The 22,571-nt window shown below is 40.3% G+C and overlaps 2 protein-coding genes across 2 annotated transcripts in view; one reads left to right on the top strand and one right to left on the bottom strand.

Annotated features, from left to right (window-relative positions):
- The window catches only part of LOC138746676 (deoxyribonuclease-1-like), a 27,388-nt gene extending 9,974 nt beyond the window's left edge, over positions 1-17,414 (top strand). Inside the window, exons 5-10 of the mRNA XM_069904966.1 lie at positions 1,214-1,329; positions 3,186-3,298; positions 5,419-5,576; positions 5,688-5,784; positions 6,889-6,940; positions 15,688-17,414. Coding sequence (XP_069761067.1) covers positions 1,214-1,329; positions 3,186-3,298; positions 5,419-5,576; positions 5,688-5,784; positions 6,889-6,940; positions 15,688-15,893 — 742 coding nt within the window. The 3' untranslated portion in view covers positions 15,894-17,414. The remainder of the gene's footprint in view (positions 1-1,213; positions 1,330-3,185; positions 3,299-5,418; positions 5,577-5,687; positions 5,785-6,888; positions 6,941-15,687) is intronic.
- LOC138746675 (uncharacterized) lies at positions 16,628-22,571 on the bottom strand. Its single transcript, XM_069904965.1, has 3 exons — positions 22,464-22,571; positions 20,622-21,458; positions 16,628-20,090 (listed from the first exon to the last, which is right to left on the bottom strand). The coding sequence occupies exons 1-2, from the start codon at positions 22,569-22,571 to the stop codon at positions 20,682-20,684; spliced, it is 885 nt and encodes a 294-aa protein (XP_069761066.1). The 3' UTR covers positions 16,628-20,090; positions 20,622-20,681.

The following is a 22,571-nucleotide window of genomic DNA, read 5'->3' as shown; positions in this document are numbered from 1 at the left end:
ACAGTTCAGCCCGACCTCACACGATAGTGCAAAACAGGTGATGTATGGTCTGACTGGCCATGGTGCAACTAGTCGTCTGGCTCTGGCTCCTACACAGAACACGGACCATTGATACACACCAGCTTCAACCTGCTGATGGAAGCCGTGTCAGCTTTTCCATTCCTGAAGTCTTTGGGTGGCATTATAAGACCTGAAAAGGATAATCGTAAACGGGGTGAAGCAGTTTGCAAACAGCATCATGCCGGAGGAGCACCAATGCAGCGTTGTAAATCATTTGGGTCAAAAACTGCAGTTGACGCCTGCCGCGTAGGAGTTGGTTGGAGTAATCTCATGTTTTCCTGAAGACGATCGACATAACTAGCTGGATCGTAGAAACGTTGTGCTTGGACTCGGATTCACAAACTCATAGTGCCATTTACTAACTCTACCGCCGAACATCCAAGATCTGCCTTAATAGCAGCGCACACTCCAAGGAGAACCATGGGCAAATGTTGGCTCATTGTAGAAATGTCACCACCTGCTGTTAATACTGCAATTATCGATGGACATGCTCAACGAGGCCATTGACCTGCAGATGGTAAACTGTAGTGCAAATACGAGTAGTGTCCAGGAGATCAGTGAGAGCACGGACCAACACTGGCTTGAACTTGTACCTTGAAGAAGGACTCAGGTCTGAAACGTCAGAATATATCTTTACCTCCTGTGGAAGCTGCGAGACTGGCTGAGTTCCTCCAGCATTTCTGTTTGTTTTCATTATAAAATAATATCTGGTACATTATTGTTCTCCGGTGTGGTTGGTTTATAATTGCCTCAGAGTGGGTTAGCAAGCTGTTCAGTGTTAAGAAGGGGATTCATCATCATATTCTCAGGGGCAGTTAACACTGAGCAAAAAAGAACACAAATAAACATAGTATACACAAAATATTCAGCACTCAATGACTTCAATACTAAATGAAGCTCACAATATGTATACCTCAAAACACATCTGTAGCTCTGGATGAATCCATTGTGAGTAGCTTACAATATGGTGCGTATGTATTATATTTGCTGGAGTTCAGTAGTAACATATGCAGATATATTTACAAAGTGAAATGCAATAAGGAGGCATCCAAATACACATCTTCATGCAATATTCAAAATATAAAAATAAATGTATAAATATAATGTTCAGTTGTCCTTAATTCACTGAGTTTCATTCTCTGGATTCTGACAGAGAGGACATTCTCAAGCCTCAGGAATGGTACCACTATGACGATGGCTGTGAACAGTGTGGAACTGACACGTTTATGCGGGAACCTTTTATAGTGCACTTTCACTCCCTCACCACAAGTAATATTTAGTCTTCTGATTACTAAGCATTTCTTCTCGAGCTAATTAAATCTAATTTATTCTAAGGAACATGATTTTTTTTTTAAACATCGTTTAAATTGTTACTTATTATCCAAATCTTCTATTACCTTACAATACTAGTTTGAGATTTGGCAGGGGCATATGGAGCTCATAAAAATTGTTTTCTGATGCAAATTTTTAATGTCAGTACTAGGGAGTAAGAGGATCAACTTTTACCATTGTTTTGGTTTTGATAACATTATATTTTAAGCCTCGATTAGTTTTAGGTTATGTAGTCTATAATTCAACATGAAAATTAAATGTCAACTCAGTACTTTAGACAAAAAGCAATGTCAGTCTTGCAAAGATAGTAATTTACTCATTATAATGTTATTTGTTCCTCCAAAGGAGAAATCATTTCAGAGATAGAAGGAAGGTTGGCTACTCCCTAGCTTTCTTGGGATTTCTCTTTAGCATAATGTTCTCTTTACCATTCAATAATTCACCTTCTTCCTTCTCCCTGTCATATTGCTTTAGTTCAACTGACGCAAAAATGTTTAGCTGCATCTGATGCCTCTCATGCCAGTGTCCAACAATACTCAGAGAGCATTGATGGATTCCAGTTACCCTAGTACCACTTTTCCATGATCACACGTCCTGGTGAAACCTTTCACCATGTTTGTCGCTGACTGTACCGAGATCAGTGGGGAAGAAATCCAAGTGCAGATACAGAAAATAAATTTTCAATGACTTGTTGGTCTTCATTGTTTTGTACGCTTGAAGTCGACAAAATATGGACAGGAAATGACACAAATAGGTTATTATCTAAAAATTGGTACCTGAGAGGAATTATTTAAGGAGATTTGCATACTCAGCAAACCCAAAATCCATTAAATCCACCCAAATGTTGTTGAGGAAGCAAAACCTTCGTTGTCCAGTGTTATCGTCACATGGAACGTTGGAGGCTCAACCCATGCATTTTACCAACTCAATGGACCAATGTTAACTCCTTAGCACATTGCTCCAACATACTGAGAATTATTTTTCTTAATTATACATCTGTGCTCAGACCTATTGTTTTTTTTTTACATACTATTGGCAACCCACCGCATACACAAAACTGCTCATGCCACAGAATGAATTAATGAATGTGATAGGATTTCACCAACTGTGCTTTCAGATAAGCTTCTGAAAATTACGCTATTTTTGTTCAGACACAAAGAACTACCATGGTTAAAAACCTTTTAATTCGGACTTATTTTAAGAAACAGGTTATTATGTAACTGGTAGATTTTCTGAATGGTCTTTTTTGTCCTTTTCAATTAAGTAAGACCTGGTTCTTCAAAAATTATGGATATTCTGATAGAATTCTGGTTCAATAATTTTGTGTGACAAATTCATTTTTAGACACCTGAATAAAATAACAGCATGTGTGAACATTTAAATATAGTAATGGAATATTTTCTCAAGGCAAGGGTTTTTTTTTTAATTTTATGCTTGGAAATATTGTTCTTGATCACCTCCATTGCTTACCCAAATCAATAATGCTTTTTTTCTCCAGAAACAACGCAAGTTTAGCTCGTTTCTTGATTTTCTATCGAGTGTGTTATGGTCAAGGTTTGTTTTCTTTGCGAAGTTTGTCTTTGGTCAGTGATATTAAGTTGAATCTGTAGCATCATATTTAATGGACCCTTTCCCAATCATCAGTATTCACAGATGAAATAGAAATCTATGTTTTTCTCCAGTTCCATTTTTTTTTCCTGTCCCTTTAAAGACCTTTGATTAGTGTTGTCCATGAAATAGGCAACTTTCATAATCTCTGTCCTAATAACAAGTGGTACAATGTGTATTGACAGTTGTGAAGGACTTTGTTCTGGCAGCCATCCACACCAGTCCCAGTTATGCAGTCAGAGAGGTTAATGCATTGTATGATGTTTGGAATGATGCAAGAAAACACTTCAATACAGAGGTATGGTTAAATTGAATTGTTTATTGTTATGTGTATTGGGTTAACAAGGCAAGTCAACCTCAATTTCAAAGAAAACCAAAGTACTGAGTGTAGTGTTATAGAGCAAAAGTTCTGTTAATACAGTGCAAGAGCGGCAGCACCGTTAGTGTAACGTTATTACAGCAGCAAAAACCCGGGTTCAAATCCAACTCTGTCTATAAGGAGTAAGTACATTCACTCCACGTCTATGTGGTTTTCCTTCAGTTTCCTCCCACCCTTCAAAACGTACAGGGGTTGTAGGTTAATTGGGATTTTTGGGTGGCCTGGGCTCATGGGCCTGAAGGCCTCATTACCATGCTGTATATCTAAATTTAACAACTGAGATCAGATAACAGCAGAAAAGGATTTTCCTTGAACCTGGTTGTGCACATTTACAAATATATCTTGTGCCCTAGGGGAGGGGAGAAGGTGTCCGGGGTGGGATTGGTCTTCTCATATGTTAACTGCTTTTCGAAGGCACTGAGGAAAGATATTACATGATTGTTCTGTGGAAAAAGTTGCCCTTCAGGAAGTCATTGGAGGGGAAGTTGATCTACATGATAGCCTGTGCTGCATTTATAACTCTCTGCAATCTCTCCCACACGTGGGCTGAGCAGTTCCTGCACCAAGCTGTAATATCCTTTTCCAATTTCTAGATGCACTATGGTGCATTTATATAAATAGCTCAAAGGATATGATTTAATCATTGATACTAAAATTGGATTGTATCCTCTAGGAGCCATTTTTAGTTAGCGAATGAATACTGTACCCCAAAATGCACTTGTACATAAATAGATGTATAAATAGATGACAAAAATCAGGCCAGAAAGTGGACTTAAATAGAGGACTTCAATGGGGCATAGCACTTAGCAAATCCATGGATTTTTGGATCCATTACATAATCTTCATTGTAGATTGGCCACTAAATTGTAAAAGAACCTGGGGACTATTTTAACATTGTCCACCCAGGTGTACTTGGGACAGAGTATGAAGAGTAAACTAGGGATCAACCCCATTCAAACTCGACTTCAGAGGCTTGATTAAAAATATCTAGCTAATTTCATTCTCTTGGCTCCCTTAAGAAAAATTGTTGAGTCAAAAATCAAACCAAGGGGTAGATTAGATTATCTGAAATGTGTTCATTTTATTAGAACCACTAGTCTGTCCTAGAGAGCACAATGGATAGAAGTAACGATTAATGGCCCTCTGGTTTCTCTCATCAAAACCTAGCTGATGTTGCATTCTTTGCCAATGACAAATAATTGGAGATGAATTACAGTAGAAGTCTGAAAATCCAGACTGCTCGGGGATTGATTGGGTCGGTCCGGATTTTCACGATTCTTGGGCAGTACTTTTATAATTCAAAATTTTAAGGAGGAATAAAGAAGAGATGAAAAGGTAAATGTTGATCATTTGTTCATTAGCAAACAGAGCAAACAAGCAGTTTTAAAGAAAAATATAGTCAACACTTGACAAAAATATAAACATAAAAGTCTTTACTACAAAAAAGTAGTTGATGCTTGAAATTATTAAAACAGTATTGCTCACACCGCATTCTAACTTCTTAATTATTTCAAGTTTGCCACTCAATTTCACACCACAGAGTTTATCTACTTTAGAATCCTTTATTATGGATTTGTAAATGTGTATGCTATACACAGTAAATGGAAAGAGTATGATACAAAATTATAACGTTATCATTGTTCATCTTTAAATGGCGACCGCGAGGTCAATTGTTGGTGTTGTGCGTCTGTGGTGTTTACACACTCCATTTTAAAAGCTTGAGAGTTTTTTGAAAAGTCCACTTTCTCAGCTAGTCTGGATTTCGGGCATCCAGATTTTTGGATTCTACTACAAAGTTTTAGTAGAACAAGTTTCCTGCTCTGATGAGTGTTTTCAGAATTTTGTTTTTATTCCAGAGTGTTGAATCTCCCACTGACCTTTCATTTTAAATAATTCCCTCCTCAAGGTATTGTTCTTAATTTTTATTTAGTTATATGAAAGACAATACAATTACTTTAAAAGATGTAATAATATTCAATACTTTTATTTATGTAATTTATGCTCCCCAATATTAACTTGTCTTTTGGTTTATAATACAGAACATCCTGATACTTGGAGATTATAATGCAGCCTGTCATTATGTCACGGAGAGTGATTGGCCCAAAATTCGGTTGCGTCAATACAAGAAATTCCATTGGTTGATTGCCGATGAAGTGGATACAACTGTTAGCATAAACACACATTGTGCCTATGACAGGTACTGTTCAGAACACATTGATTCATAGATTTAGATTGCATGTATTTTGCATTTCAACAATTGTCTGAGACCCAACACGTCTGATCATGGCATGCCATTTTCATATCTTAGGTTTGTTGTGTCAACAGAAGGACTGCTGGACACCGTGGTTCCTGGCTCAGTGAAGGCCTTCAATTTCCAGAAAGCTTTTGACCTCCCATATCAAACAGTAAGAATGCAACCTGTCAGTGATAAAGTCATACAGCATGGAAGAAGCCCTTCAGCCACTTCGTCCATGCCGACCACTTCCACATTCTGGGCTGGTCCCATTTGCCTGCATTCGATCCATATCCTTCTGACACCCTCCTCGCCATATTATCTGTCCAAATGTCCTTTGAGCATCAACTTTCTGCCAAGTTCTACAGTTTGATTTGGCAGCTTGTTCCCAATATAGACCACCTTCTGAGGAAAAATATTGCATGATTGTTCTGTGGAAAAGGTTGCCCTTCAGGTCAGTCTTATTTCTTTTTCCTCTCCAGGGCCTGATTAAGGCCAACTGATGCCCTAAGCACAGCCCAACAATGGTTTCACCTTGACCATTGTCTAACAGGCAAGACATTAAGACTCAATAAGTGCTGAAGGTGAAATAATAGATTAAAAATTCTATTCACCTTCCATGCCAGACCCCACAACTATATTACATATAGTTGATTTCATTTATTGTGGGGGGAAGGGGCCTTTTTGAGGGGCCCTAATTCAACTGCACCATGGTCAGTCTGGCACTGGAAAAAATTCTGGTGCCCCCTTCCCTTGGTGCCCTAAGCACATACTTATTTTGCTTAGAGGTTAATCCAGGCTTGTTCCTCTCATCTATCCTCGGAAAAACATTGTGAACGTTCATTTTATCTGTGCCCTTCATGATTTTATAAACCTCTATAAGATCACCCAGTTTCTTATGCTCTCAGGCATAAAGACACAACCTCTCTGACATTTCACTATAACTCAAGTTCTCATGTCCCAGCAACATCCTGGTGAATCTCCTCTACACCTCTTCCAACTTACCGATGTCTCCTTTAGCTGGGGAACCAGAAATCCTCACTAACAGTGATGAATATGTGCAAGCCCACAAATGTTGTTTTATTTGTGTAGTTTAGATGATAGGGATCTATGCATAATCTAAGATATTGGAATTTATGATTCTATCTTTCCAGAATACAGTCATAATGCATCAAAAGTAACATTTAATCTCTGCTTATCTCTAAAGCAAATTAAGAATGTTTGTGTTTTTCTTTAAATCACCGTACATCAGTTTTATATTTAATTCTCCTTACAGGTCAAAGGGGTCTCAGATCATTATCCTATTGAACTTGAACTGAAAGATGATCGTAAGTAAATAAATATTGCCTGTTCTGACAAAATTAGAATTGCATAGTAACAAAATTTAAAAATTGCTTATATGAAAACAGAAAATGCTTTAAAACAGAGCAGATTGAAAAGAGAAATAGAGTTAAAAGATCAAAGAGAAAAGTTGATTTGAAGTTGAAAAGAGGGTGGAGATGGTATGAATAAGACTAAAGGAACATTTCCAATAAGGTGAGGCCAGGTTGCATGGGGATAAACTGTAAATGAAGTCATCCAGCTTTTGGATAATTGGAGGAAGTTCGCAAGTGAACAATCAAAAGAACATACAAGTTAAACAGGAATGTCTGCAGGTACTGGGATTGTAGTGCAGCACTCAAAAGTGTTGGCGACATTCAGCAAGTCACGCAGTATCTTCAGAAAGGAAAGGGTAATTAATATTTGGGGCCTGAGCAAAAAGCATACGGGCTCTTGCATAAAGTGGGGTGAGGAGAAAGGGACAGCGGGAGGAGTACAGGCTAACAGGTGTCACAGGTGGAAGGATAAGAGAAAAACACTGAGAAGCAATGGGGGAGGGAATGGCTCTCTGAATGGAGGGGGGAGGGAATGGCTCTCTGAATGGAGGAATAGCGAAAGAGGAGGGGTTTAATGGAAACTGGAGAAGTCGGCGTTATTGCTGCTTGGTTGAAGAGTGCCTAGACAGAACATTAGGGGTCGTTCCTCTAATTTGCAGGTAGCCTCAGTTTGGCAGTGCTTGAGGTCATGGATAGACATGTCGGTGTGGGAATGGTGTGCGGAATTAAAGTGGAACATGTAAATTGTGAAGATAATCAAGAAAGTTTGCAGTCTCTGGAGTTGAGTGCAATACATAAATATGATGAAGAAACTCAGCAGATCATGCAGGATCTATATGAAGGAAAGGGTAACCAATGTTTCAGGATTGTGTAAGGGAACAGATAGGAGATTCTGGAGACCATTGATATTTTCTGATGGTATTTTTCCTCCCAAGTGCTAGAGTCAGGGATGTCTCAGATCAAGTCCATAGCATTCCCAAGTGGGATGGTAAATAGCCAAATGTCCTGGCCAATATAGGGACCAATAGGGTTTTAGGACTTGCACTTGACTTGGATTAAAGTGAGGGAGAGTTGCGCAGGTTGTCAGCCTCACTGTCTCGCCTCGGCCTATCTGGACCTAGTGGCAAGACATAGTCGAGATGGCTGGAGTCGGGTCAGGATGCAGTGGATGGGCAGCAGTGTTCTGTACGTGTCTCACTGTGCCCTCTTAGCGCTCCGCGACGCATTGCTGAGAATCACCTCTCTGCCCGTTGAACCAGTGATGGTTTCTTCCACACAGTCTGCTGAATCCAGGCTTTACACGCTAGGTAAACAACACCTGAGTGTTTTGGGTCCTCGGCAGTTCTCGCGACTTGCTCGCAAGTCAATCTTTTTCTTTCCACTCACAAACCACCTTAAGTATTCTCCCTACCCATTGTTGGGCATCCTCATCCGACTTTGCAGCCATTGGGAGATGTCTCCTCTTCTGCCTGCTCCGCCGTTGGGATGATCACCTAGAGGTGGAGTAATGACACCACCCCCTCACTTGTTTTCGCCCACTAGCTGAAGCGGTTTCCAGGGTGTGGCACGAGGAGCCAACAAGTGAGAGATTTAGGAGATGAGTGAGGTCCAGTGATGCCTACCATCCCCAGTCAGGTGCAGCTAACAGCACCAAAGGTACTCCCTCTCCTCAGAGCTCCCTACACCCTTAACATGGGACCAATAACATGGATAGGAAGGGTGACAAGGTCCTGCAAAGTGAGTTCAGGGAGTTAGGTACTAGGTTGAAGGAAAGGACCACCAGGGTTGTGATCTCTGGATATTGATGTTTTGGAGAGTGAGAGAAAACCAGAACACCCTGAAAAAAACCCATAGAGGTCACGGGGAAAATGTACAAACCCTTTATAGACAGATTCGAACCCAGGTGCCTGGTGCTATTATCTTCTTTGGCTTGGCTTCGCGGACGAAGATTTATGGAGGGGGTAAAAAGTCCACGTCAGCTGCAGGCTCGTTTGTGGCTGACAAGTCCGATGCGGGACTGTGCTAACTGAGCTGCCTCTAGTAAACATTCGGCAAATCAGGCAGCATCTGTGGAAAAGCAAACAGTTACCATTCAAGTTGAAGACCCATTGTCAGAACCTATTGGAAATGAAAACACGAGAAAATAATTTTAAACTGCCTAGGCCAGTGGTTCTCAACCTTTTTCTTTCCACTCACCTACCACTTTAAGTAATCCCTATGTCATCGGTACTCTGTGATTAGTAAGGGATTGCTTCAGGTGGTAGGTGAGTGGGAAGGAAAGGTTGAGAATTGGCCTATTTCCTTTGGAATTAGGAAACTGTGCACATAATGAGTCAATTAGGGACAATTAAAACAGTGGTTTTCAAACTTTTTCTTCCCACCTTAAGCAACCCCTTACTAATCACAGAGCACCGATTAGCATAGGGAATACTTAAGGTGGTTTGTGAGTGGAAAGAAAAAGATTGAGACCCACTGGTCTAGGGGGAGAGATGGGACAAGAGTAGAGACTTTCTCTCTGTTCTTTGCACTCTCTTTGAGTTAAAATGCTTGTTTTCTTATTTCCTCTCTCCCCCCCCCCCCCCACCCCCGCAGTGGTCTTTTCCCCTCCTGCTCTCCACTTTCTTCAGTTCAGCATACTACTGACTTCCCCATTCACCCACCCCACCCCACTTTTTCCCTTCCCACGTTAGTCTTGTGAAAGAGTCTTCATTTCTCACCATGGATGCTGGCCGACTTACTGCGACCTTCCAGCTTCTCATTATTTGCTCCGGATTCCTGGTTTTGTTCCCGTTTTCCTATTTTTCTGGTCAAGAGCCCTTTATCAGAACGAGACTTTGTTTCTCTCCACTGCTGGATGCAGCCAGCATTTTTTGTATCGGCTCTGCAATTATGTTTAGTTTGTTAAAAACCTAAACTTCCCCTAATAGATCCAATTTTTTTTTTTAAAAAGAGAAACTAAAAAGTGATTGACCATGAAGCAAAAAAAGTGTTTAGAATTCACTAGAGTGGTTTAATTATAAACACAAATATGCCACATTTTCCTTCAATAAAATGGAACAATAGTTCATAGGGAGGAAGAACAACATTTGAACAGTTTGTCTGCAATTTTGAAATTGGCGTCTACATTGCTGAGTAGTATAATTATTTAGTTGATGAGACAAGCTTGAAGCTACATTCTTTTACATAATTTTCTAAATCAGGATCTAATGAAAGCATTTTCCTCCCAGCTATTCACTCTTCTCTCCTATTGACATCTTAAAAAAAAAAAATTACTGCTTATATGGGAATCAAAGGATACATCTTAATAGCATTGAGCAAAAACTTTTTGTAACTAAAGGGTAATGGCTTTTGTCATAATAAATCTCAAATTCCAGGAAAAAAAGCATTAACTGTAAAGAATGCACATTTTCTAGGATATCGGTTCCTACTTTTCCCACACAAATTTATCTTCACTTTGATTGCACATGTCCCCTTCCTGCAGGTTTAAGAGCTGGAGGGCAGCTTTTCTTTTCCTGCAGGTGATTGAACTTCTCCCTGTTGCACAATATTCGATGTTAATGTGGATAATCGTTTGAAACAAGGAGGACATAAAATTCTCAGGATACAAGAACATGGGAAATCAGGGTATAAGGTCCTGCAAATTGAATTGATTTGTTCAATGTCAAATGTATGGTAAAAAGCTTTGTTTGAGTGCTATCCAGGCAAGGCAACCCATTCTTAAATACGGTGCAATAATCAAACAAAAGTGCAGGGCATAGTGTTTCAGTAAGTAAAAAAAGTGCAAGGTATAAATTAAAGTATTGAGTATAGGAGTTGGGATATTGTATTAAAGTTGTATAAGACATTGGTGAAGCCAGTTTTGGAGTATTATGTGCAGTTTTGCTCATAGAACTACAGGAGGGATATCAATAAGATAGAGAATGCAGAGAAAATTTACCGGGTAAATGGAGATAGACGTTTTCCACTGAAGGTGGGTGAGATACAAACCAGAGTACATGGGTTAAGGGTGAAAGGGAAATCAATCTATTATGCTTTAGCTATAAACTGTTGTTTCGGTTGCCTTCAAAAACTTTTGGCCAGGGAGATTAAGCAAAAGGATCTAAGTTCTCCTACCAATCTTAATATCACTCTCCTCACTCTAGAACACTACAGCACAGAAAACAGGCCATTCAGCCCCTATAGTTTGTGCCAACCATCATCTCCCTAGTCCCATTCTATAAACCTCCGGACCTCTCTCATCCACGTAGCTATCCAATTTATTCTCAAAACACACGATTGAACCAGCATTCACCATATCAGATGGCAGCTCATTCCACACTCCCACCACTCTGAGTGAAGAAGTTCCCCCTAATGTTCCCCTAAACCTTTCCCCCTTCAGCTCAAGTCTCTGACTGCTTATATTTATCTCCTCCAATCTAAGTGGAAAAAGCCTAAAAGAAATAACCAGTGATCATAGCATTATGGTGGATCAAGTCAGAAAAGATTTGCTCTTATTCCATTCCCATTGAGCCACTGCCAACATTTACCATTTGCACATTAGAAAGTTGGCTACTTAGATGTTCTAGGGTGATGCTTGGATTTTTCTTTTAAAAGTCTTTCTCAGTCAAACCCCGAGGCAAAGAAGGAAAAAAAAATCAAAAATCATCAGGAAAGCAAATGGAAATAACTAAATCAACAAAACTGCCTTGAAAACTAATAATGCATTTCAACAGTTCTTCAAGATTAAGTGAACATTTATTTCCACCACAAAGAGGTTTATCCTCCAGGGAAGACACAAAAAAATCTGCTGTCACCTAGAAGTAATGATTTATTATTTTTTATGACAAGATGGAATAATTTCTTCAAGACATATTGTAAGACACAACACACACACACACACACACATGCAGAATATTAAAAAGTTTGCATTTTACTTCTGCATATTTTGAGGAACTTGACATGAAAAATATTAGTGAATTTTTTTTTAATGGAAAGGTTAGCATAGTGGTTTATCTGTTACACAGCGCAAGCGTCAAACCCCAGTACTGTCTGTAAGGAGTTTATGTTCTCCCCTTGTCTGCATGAATCTTCTCGTTTCCTCCCATCCTTCAAAACGAGGGGGGGTTGCAGGTCAGTTGAGTGTAATTGGGCTGCACGGCTCGTGGGCTGAAAGAGCCGGTTACTGTGCTAATAAATACCATTCATATTTTTAAAAAAATCAAATTTTATATCTGATCAGACCACATACAGAAATCCCAATATGGGATTCACCAGTTTCAATAGTGTAACTGTTGAGAAACCGAGATGGAAATTGAAGCAAAATTTTCTCAACTTAAGGGGTGGGGGGGGGGGGGGGTGAGAGGTGCCATGCTCTATCCTTTTAAGGTGTAACTGAAATCTTTACTGAACAATTCAGGTTGTTAATACAAGTAGAAATCTATGCTGCTTTGATTTAAGCTTTGTCTGTCTGTCTGATCTATTATAAAGATACTGCAGATACCCCCATCTGAGATATACATTTAGGCTTATGTTTAATTTATAAAGGAGAACTTGCCAAACAAAATGTTCCTGGGCCCAATTTGTGAGACTGTGTGGCTTCAGTGTCTTGCATAACATAAACAGAGTGGACTGGAATAAACTGAAAACTTCCCAGTGGCATCACTAGGGTTAGTGTCACCCGGTGCAGTAACTCATGGTGTCACCCCACCCCACCTCACGTAGAAGAAACAAGTGTGTGTTATTTGTATGTACAGGGTGGCAGTGGCGGTGGCACTAAGTGGCGGTTGGGGGGAGTGAGCACATTAGAAGGTTCAAAAAGTAAATTACATCAAGTTTTAGCCTTGTAAATATATTGATACATAACGGAAAAGGTTTTTGTGGTAATAAATACAGGGATTTTTTTTGTATTAAAAAAATTACTGCTGCAACACTACACAAATTTTTATAGAGTCATTTTGGTGCCACCCCCTCAAATGGTGTCACCCAGTATAGTCCACACCCCCCCCCCCATACTCTTCCCCCCCCCCCTCCTCCCTAGGAAAGTACTAACAAAAGTACCAACAAAATCTTTGGCAAATCCCCAGATTTGCCATGACAGAGATTTATCAATATTTCTGAACCATTCAAAAGCTGTTAAAAGTGAAACTAGTAATCTTTTTGATGTATTAAAAATTTAAATAACTTTTTAAAAGTAAAGAATTACAAAATAAAATGTAAATGACCTTACCTTTCCACCTCCCCACAAGGGATATGAGGAAGAGACAAGTAGGAGGAGATGAGCCTATTCTCAGATCAGCCACGAATGGCAGAGCAGGCTCAACGGGCCGGGCGGCCGACTGCTATTTCTTATATTCTCTCAGACACAGACCCCCTTAATGAGAAAGGGCTCATAGATTGTGCAGCAGATCTAAACTGGCAGACCCCAGAAGTAGAATTCTGGCAAGTCTGCGGAGCACTTGTATAGAATCTTAGGTTGGAGGAACATTACATTCACCCAGCTGGAATCTGGCGGCAGATACTCGTTTTTCTGCAATTGGACATACATGGGTTATGTGATAGTACAGAATACGATCACCATTGTATCTATTTGTATATATTTACATAGAGTAGTAGTGATTGGCTGAGAACCATAGGCACGCCTACTTGCAGGTCATTAAAGGGTGCTCCTAACCAGACCTGGGTCAGTCTGGACTGGTTGACCTCAATGTAATACGCTCCAGTCTTTTGTTAATAAAAGCCTTGGTTTGACTCAACAAGTCTTTGAGTCATTTGATGCGCTACAGGTTGGCTTTGAACTTTCCAGCATTGATGTGGGTAAAGACTTAGGCCAGCAAAGCCTCCTCCATTAAAGTAAGTACCAGCCTCTACCAGATGAATTTGCAGGGCCAGAGGAAGCCATTCTGAGGCAGTTGGGTTACTGCTAAAAGCTGGCATAAATATCCAGTTTCATGTTGGTATAGTACCAGTCAATTGAAGTCTTTTGACTCAGGTGTGGGACCAGCAAATACAAGGGTGTGCATTCTGCCACCTGCTGTTTCTATAAATGCGGGCTTTGTTGAATAACGATGTCATTTGGTTTAAAATATTCATTTGTTCAATTTGGTTTAATTTTTAAGTAAAATAAAGTAGTTGGTTAATCAGCTAGAACTGGTTATAACTGAAGTCATTAGTGACCATAAGGAAGGCATTTATGAAGATTTGGAAAGCAGTATTTTAGAAACCTTGGCTCTTGCACGTGTCTAATGGCAATGTCATTCTTGAAGTCTCTGAATGAGAGCAAAGACTGTGGGGAAGATGAGGAAACTGACCACTCTTATCGCTGAAATTGAATGTAGTATTGGGAGAATACACATTCCCCTCCCCCCACCCCTAAAAAAAGAGTAACGGTACTGAAAGTTCTGGTGCCTGTCCAGTACTAAAGTTATTCCCAGCCATAGCCTAACCAGGGGAAACATAATCCCTGCATCAGTCCTGTAGAATAGAGCATGTGTCAATCAGATTCTTCTCAATTTTAGAATTATAAATCCAATCTGACTAATTTGGAATTAACTTGCTGAATCTTTTTAGCACTCTACCTATTACAGGTAGAGCGATCTTATTAATTCCTCCAAAGCTTTCTTACTTTACAAGATTTTATCATATGATCACTGTCCCTTTAAATGTCTCTTAGATTATTAAGTAACCCTTTCTTATTGCTCAGTATCTATCCTCTTCTTAACAAATTCTGGTTATTAATGTCCATTTTGATGTCCTAATCTATCACCTTGCCCTTTCTACTTAACTTGATAACTTTCCCCTTACCAGGCCCTCCTTCCCACGACTTATGTATAGTATGTTCATCAGACTGCAGAATACTAGTCCTGTATTGGATTAAACCTCAGACAAGTAAAAATGTATGGGAGACATCAGCTGCAAGGGAAGAGTTAAATTGCCTTTTTATTAAATACTTTGGCTAGCTTCAATATTTGTTGTTTTAGAGCATGGGTCCTTATAAATGATTCAAATAATTATTAACAAGTCTTAAATATTATTTAAGTAGCTGCGAATGTTAAAGGCACATTGGCTGCTGTTGAGCTTGGGTCAGGGCTTTGGTAGTTGTCAAATGTTTTTTTTAAGATCGAATTTGCGTGGTTTTACTGGTCTGAAGAATGTCCATTTCAGTAATGGTCGTTCACACACACGAATTTCCAAAACTCAAAATCTCGGTTTCCTTAAACGAGTTAAGGCAACGTACCGGAGGTGCGGTAATTAAAGAGGCGGGACTTGAAATGCACATCATCGATTTGTGCTATTCATTAACCCATTGTTCACAGAATGGCTGCAGTTAACTTTAGGCTGCAGGCATTCCAGGAAATTTACTGGGGGTCGAGGAGGTAAAATATCAGGACGGGAATGGCATCTTCATTCCCGTTCTGACCTTTTTACGCAGCATGTTCTCTGGGAAAATGGCAATAATTTCCTGAATGCAGTGGCTATATGTGAAAAAAAAACCCATAAAGTCATTGTGCAAGTGTGGCAGGTTGTCTGCATATTGCACAACCCACATTACACAGGGGCATCTTCTTGGTCCAGAGACCAAGTTGGAAGAAGCTCCTGGGTCTAGCCAAGTAGACATGATTTTTGTAAAAAACAAAATAAGACCACCATCAAACTGCTTGCTTCACAATTCTTGCAAAGTGAAGATTACTCATCTCTCATCTAAATTTCTCTTCCTCTTGCAGCTAAGCTCCCGGACACCTACTACAAGCCAGAAAGGTACATCGGCATCAGTGGTGGAATCTCTGGTGGTCCTTGCAGTTGCGAGGGGGTTGATATGAGTTCTTGTGCAGGACGATGTGGTGCCTATTCACATAGTTTTCCCTGCAGCTGTACTACAAGCTGCTCCAAACATGATGACTGCTGTCATGACTATAAAGACCATTGCTAAGGTTTGTAATATCCATCCAAAACCTCAAGTACTCCTAAAGGCTTCCAAATTCAAATGTATGTCTTTCAGGCCCTATTATTACACTGGACAATTAAGATTTTGCTTCCTGAACACTTTTGGGTGTATTTTATGGATTCTGGATTGTTGATCACAAAAATCACTTTTAAAAATTTCCTATCATATACTGCTGTTTAGATAACTTTTTTTGTGTTTCCTGTCATATTTTTAACATGTTTCAAGCATACAAAACCATGAAATGCAAACATGTCATTGAAAATTCATTTTTTGCATTTGCACTTGGACTTCTTCCCTTCTGATCTCGGTGCCAAACGTGGTGAAAGGTTTGACCAAGACATTGCGACTATGGAAAAAAAAGCAGTATCAGGACAACTGGAATCCATCAACACTGGCTGACTTTTGTTCAAACTGACACGAGAGGCATCAAATGAAAATCAGCGGCAAAACGTTTTTAAGTCAGTTCAACTAACGCAATGTGTCAGCACTGTTATGTGGTTAAACAGGCTAAATTCAATAAAAGTTAATTTAATGTTTTTCCAACTTACTACGTGATACAGCAACTCTGAAATCACCTTTTGTGTTCATCTTGAAGTTGTCCATCAAAATCCCCAATTTTTTTCAGGAAGCAAAAAAAAAATTGTTGTCTAGAGTTGTTGGAGAAGGAAAGATTCCACAGAATTTCAATTAAAACTTTAATATAACTATGTATTTCACACATGCATTCTTCCTGAGTGTCACAAGCAGAGGAGGGAAATAATAATTTTCAGATAAAGCAAAACTAGCCGACAAGTGGAATTGTAGAAGCACACCTTCAAATGATTAATGATGAATTTGAATGTGATAATTCAAAGCTAAAAATATTAAAACAGCTGCAATAAGAAAAGCAAATATAATAATGCTGCCAAAACAGTAGACACAACCCATTTAAAACATTTAATCACAAGATTTAAATGGAGACATCCAAGAGAGGGGTGTTAACTGATATAGGGTGTTCCTTTGGCTTGGCTTCGCGGACGAAGATTTATGGAGGGGGTGTACAGATTCATTAATAGCTGCATCCATTGAACCCATGACATGTATCCCATTTCTGATTTGGGTCCTTTGAAGGCCTTTTAAACAAATTTAAGGCATCAAGATCTGAATGCAAATCTACATTAATTTACCGCAAAATATATTGGATAATTTGTTGAAATATAGCTTTGTGGGAATAGGAGGAAATCAAATACATTGTGGAAATTGTGTTGTTAAAAGTGCTAAATATTTTACATTAATGCTTGGGCAAAACTGTAATCTGCCAATGGAAGACACAATAATGTTCATCTTATTCTAATGAATGGAATTATCATTACCTTGATAAAGGGCTCAAGCCTGAAATGTCAATTATGTTCTTTCACCTTTGCTCTATAAAGGACACGGTTTGATCTGCTGAGTTTCTCCAGCATTGTGCGTTTTTACTTGAACCACAGTGACTACAGATTTTCGTGTTTTACTTTTGGAATCATCATTGCGATCACCTAAATTTTAAACTGGCAACTCTCCAAGCACAGGTTCTCAAGCAAAAATCTGTAGTGCTCTTTCATACAGCTACCAACATCACAAAACTGACTGCATTTGAAAGGTGCTTTAGAACATAGGGCATGGACTAGAATTTCACAGGAAAAGGCCCTTTTGGTTCCAAAACACTTTGGCTCCAAAACACTTTGGCTCCAAAACACTTTGGGACAACCTGACTAATGTTAAGAAAGGCAGGTACTGCTTTTAATATCAGTCACATTACTGAGATCAACCATTTCAGTGCAGTCTCTGTGGGTAGTGCTGAACTAGACAATACATTTTACATTTCCTTTATGTGGTTTTAGCTGTAATAATAGAACCCAAGTTTTGTGACAAGGGCCAAAATGCAAGGTATAAGGGGTTACAGGAAATTCTTTCCAATTCAATGATTTTTGGGGAAACATTTACCTGCCCACAATTTAAGTTTGTCTCCATTACAATGCATGTTTTCAGGAGATTGCCCCTCTCTGGTTTTTTTTAAACCGCAGGATTATTAATTATTTATTTGCCTTCCAGGTTCCACATATTAGTGGTGAAAAAAATAGCCAGGAGTTTCATTGAAAAGAGCATCCTAGAAAAAAAAATAAAGCCAATAATTGGAATGTTTGTTTTTTGTTGTTATGATGAAATAAACTTACACATTTATGCTTTGAATTGCAACAGCCACATGGAAAAAATGTACCAGAGAAACAAAACATACATTAAATCTTCCAGGGCAGCACTATGTGACATGTTCAGTTGATGAACACTTGGAAACTCTTTAGGTTGAAGAGCTGCCAGGTTAACCAGTTTTCAAAAGGTTTATTATGAAGACATCTGCCGTTTCCTGATTAACATCAAGATAAATTAACATATAGAAGGCATGAAAAATATAAATAAATTTAGAAATACAGGCCTTTCCAGCTCACGAGCCCGTGCCACCCGATTGACCTACAATCCCCAGTTCATTTTGAACAGTGGGAGAAAACTCACGCAGACATGGGGAGAATTCCTTATAGACCGTGCCAGATTCAAATCCCAGTCGCTGGCGCAAGCAGCATTGTGCAAACTGCTACACAAATTGTGGCCTTTCTCTATAACCCATTCTAATCCAGAAACATCAACCATCAAGTCCCCACTAAATCCCCTGATGGATACTTTTAAGAAGAAACTTAGCAGCAGGAAGGAGAATTCTTGACTGATTAATCCTGTCATTTCCCAGGTAGGATAAAAATAACTAACACTCTCACCAATCACTAAATTGAGATAAATTTATTCAGTGTGCAACAAAGCACCAATATTATGCCATACTGAAACCCCCAGTGGTTTGGCATCGGGGTCAAAGCTGATGTTGCCAGCCCTCTTCTGAAACTCATTGGAGCCCTTTCCAAAACACCATTTAAAAATTGGGCTTACGAAAAAGTTATCACCGTGTCCGGTAACATCTAAGAAAATAACAAATTTAAAGTGATGTAGTGGACCGGGTCAACCCTGCACATGACGGGCCAAATTTACCGTAGCGAACAGCCAGCACGGCAGGGCACAGGGGCTTTTCCCCACCACCCAGAAGTTCAAGGCTGCAGGAGCGTGTTGCCAGGGGAACAGTCAATCCTCACAGCAGCATTATGACATGGCTCCCATGAGCTTGTCACCTCCCCTAAAAAAGAAACGCGAGGTGTTTGAATAAATGGTAGGTACTGGTTTACTTTCTTGGTTTGGACAGCATTTATTTCAGAAGCTCTGCCTTTAGCAGTGCTACAGTGTATTTAAATTTAATTTTTTTTAAATTTAGATATATTGCATGGTAACAGGCCCTGCCAGTCCATGAGCCTGTGCTGTTCATTTGACCTACAACCCCAGTACTTTTTGAAAGAGGAAACTAGAGTACCAGGAAGAAACCCATGCAGACACAGAGGGAACGTACAAACCCCTTACAGACAGCGCAGGATTTAAACCCCAGTTCCAAATACTGGTGCTGTAACAGCATTGAGCTAACCGTGTCACTCCTTGTTGAATAAGAATAATATCTAATTGCCGCAAATCTGGCACCCTCAAAATCCCAAGTGTGTCAAATTATTGGAGTTTTACTGGAAAATTATTCACTTAACTCCCACTCCTATCCAATCGATGCAATGAATATAATGAAGCATTTCATGTTACCTTATTGTTAAATCAAAGTGATGTGAAGTATACATTAGCCTTGAAGTATAATGGCCAAGGAAAGCAGCATTAAATCACTCTGCACCTAAAAGCAGCATTAAATCAGTTTACATTGAAAGGCCTTATTAACTCAAAGCACCCATTCCAGAGTTCCAGCGACTTATTCTGGCCACACCCATATTACAAAACACAAATCTCTCTTTGCACCAAAATAAGAAATGAAAGTGCTTTTTGGAAATTGACCCAACCTTTTGCCCTGTTGAGCGACCGTTGCCACACCATTTCCAGATGACCACTTACTCAAATTAAAATATTTCAGGGTGGCCAGATTGATGCAGGTAGTGGAGCCAACTCTCGCAGCATTAGAGACTCTGGTTCAATCCTGATATGGGGTATTGACTGTATGGACTTCGCACCTTCTCCCTGTGGACATGGGTTTCCTTCCATGTCCCAAGGATGTGCAGATCTGTCGGTTATCTGATGAGACTGTTGGAAGAATAAATAAGTTTCAAGTTTCAAATTTAATTGTATTAAATTATTACAGTAAAACCACTTGTCTGGCAAAAAAAATTATGGAAAATCAAATGGTAAAAAATACGGAATGTTTAAAATTGGCACCCCCCCTAGCAGTCAGTTCATCGATTATGTAACTTCAAGCAACTGGAAAACTAATTTATCTGGCTTCTGCCATTCCCATAACTGACAGATACCAAGGGTTTTACTGTATGTTGTTATATATTGGGATTAATGTAGAATTCATACAATTTGGTCATTAATGGTCATCACAGACTGAGGACTGATGGGCTAGCTTCTGTCTTATACCTCTCTGTGACAACTATAAACTGCATAATTCCAGCACGAACATCAACAATTATAATGTGCAACTTATGGATCATGCTTCCTGTATTTGTATCAATGTCATTCACATATCCAACCAACTGTTCACCCAGCACCATCTCTGGTGCTCTACTAGGCCCAAGCTTCCAATTACATAAACAATCCACCACTATCACTCACTGCCTCCATTTCTTTGGCTTGGCTTCGCAGATGAAGATTTATGGAGGGGTAATGTCCACGTCAGCTGCAGGCTCGTTTGTGGCTGACAAGTCCGATGCGGGACAGGCAGTCATGGTTGCAAGGGAAAATTGGTTGGTTGGGGTTGGGTGTTGAGTTTTTCCTCCTTTGTCTTTTGTCAGTGAGGTGGGCTCTGCGGTCTTCTTCCAAGGAGGTTGCTGCCCGCTGAACTGTGAGGCGCCAAGATGCACAGTTTGAGGCAAGATCAGCCCACTGGCGGTGGTCAATGTGGCAGGCACCAAGAGATTTCTTTAGGCAGTCCTTGTACCTCTTCTTTGGTGCACCTCTGTCTCGGTGGCCAGTGGAGACCTTGCCATATAACACGATCTTGGGAAGGCGATGGTCCTCCATTCTGGAGAAGTGACCTACCCAGCACAGTTGGATCTTCAGCAGAGTGGATTCGATGCTGTCGGCCTCTGCCATCTCGAGTACTTCGATGTTGGTGATGAAGTCGCTCCAATGAATGTTGAGGATGGAGTGGAGACAACGCCGGTGGAAGCGTTCTAGGAGCCGTAGGTGATGCCGGTAGAGGACACATGATTCGGAGCCAAACAGGAGTGTGGGTATGACAACGGCTCTGTATTCGCTAATCTTTATGAGGTTTTTCAGTTGGTTGTTTTTCCAGGCTCTTTTGTGCAGTCTTCCAAAGGCACTATTTGCCTTGGCGAGTCTGTTGTCTATCTCGTTGTCGATCCTTGCATCCGATGAAATGGTGCAGCCGAGATAGGTAAACTGGTTGACCGTTTTGAGTTTTGTGTGCCCGATGGAGATGTGGGGGGGCTGGTAGTCATGGTGGGGAGCTGGCTGATGGAGGACCTCAGTTTTCTTCAGGCTGACTTCCAGGCCAAACATTTTGGCAGTTTCCGCAAAACAGGACGTCAAGCGCTGAAGAGCTGGCTCTGAATGGGCAACTAAAGCTCAGACGGCAAAGTCCTCCTCAGCGACAAGATCTCCATCCTCAACTGATGGTCAGAACACTTCCAATCTCTTTTCAGTGCCAACCGCTCAGTCCAAGAATCTGCCCTGCTCCAGCTCCCTCAACAGCCCTTAAGGCTAGAGCTGGATGAGGTCCTCACCCGGGAAGAGACATACAAGGCAATTGAACAACTGAAAAGTGGCAAAGCAGCAGGTATGGATGGAATCCCCCAAGAGGTCTGGAAGGCTGGCGGCAAAACTCTGCATGCCAAACTGCACGAGTTTTTCAAGCTCTGCTGGGACCAAGGAAAACTGCCTCCGGACCTTCGTGATGCCATCATCATCACCCTGTACAAAAACAAAGGCGAGAAATCAGCTGGCTCAAACTACAGGGGAATCACGGTGCTCTCCATTGTAGGCAAAATCTTTGCTAGGATTCTCCTAAATAGAATAATACCTAGCGTCACCGAAAATGTTCTCCCAGAATCACAGTGCGGCTTTCGCGCAAACAGAGGAACTACTGACATGGTCTTTGCCCTCAGACATCTCCAAGAAAAGTGCAGAGAACAAAACAAAGGACTCTACATCACCTTTGTTGACCTCACCAAAGCCTTCGACACTGTGAATAGGAAAGGGCTTTGGCAAATACTAGAGCACCTCGAATGCCCCCCAAAGTTCCTCAACATGGTTATCCAACTGCACGAAAACCAACAAGGTCAGGTCAGATACAGCAATGAGCTCTCTGAATCCTTCTCCATTAACAATGGCGTGAAGCAAGGCTACGTTCTCACACCAACTCTCTTTTCAATCTTCTTCAACATGATGCTGAAACAAGCCATGAAAGACCTCAACAATGAAGACGCTGCTTACATCCGGTACCGCACGGATGGCAGTCTCTTCAATCTGAGGCGCCTGCAAGCTCACACCAAGACACAAGAGCCTCCATTTACCAAACCGATTATGGATCCAGTTTGCCAT

This window comes from Narcine bancroftii, chromosome 12 (assembly GCF_036971445.1).
Source record: "Narcine bancroftii isolate sNarBan1 chromosome 12, sNarBan1.hap1, whole genome shotgun sequence".
Taxonomy (NCBI): Eukaryota; Metazoa; Chordata; class Chondrichthyes; order Torpediniformes; family Narcinidae; genus Narcine; species Narcine bancroftii.
Note: the sequence above shows the minus strand (reverse complement) of the source record. Positions and strands in the feature narration are given on the sequence as shown.

Bases quoted from the DNA above. Each gene is read 5' to 3' on its own strand.
- LOC138746675 (XM_069904965.1), bottom strand. From the start codon at position 22,571: ATGGCAAACTGGATCCATAATCGGTTTGGTAAATGGAGGCTCTTGTGT. The intron at 21,459-22,463 runs GTAAGCAGCGTC...CATGACTACCAG, and splicing joins CCATCCGTGCGGTACCGGAT to CCCCCCCACATCTCCATCGG.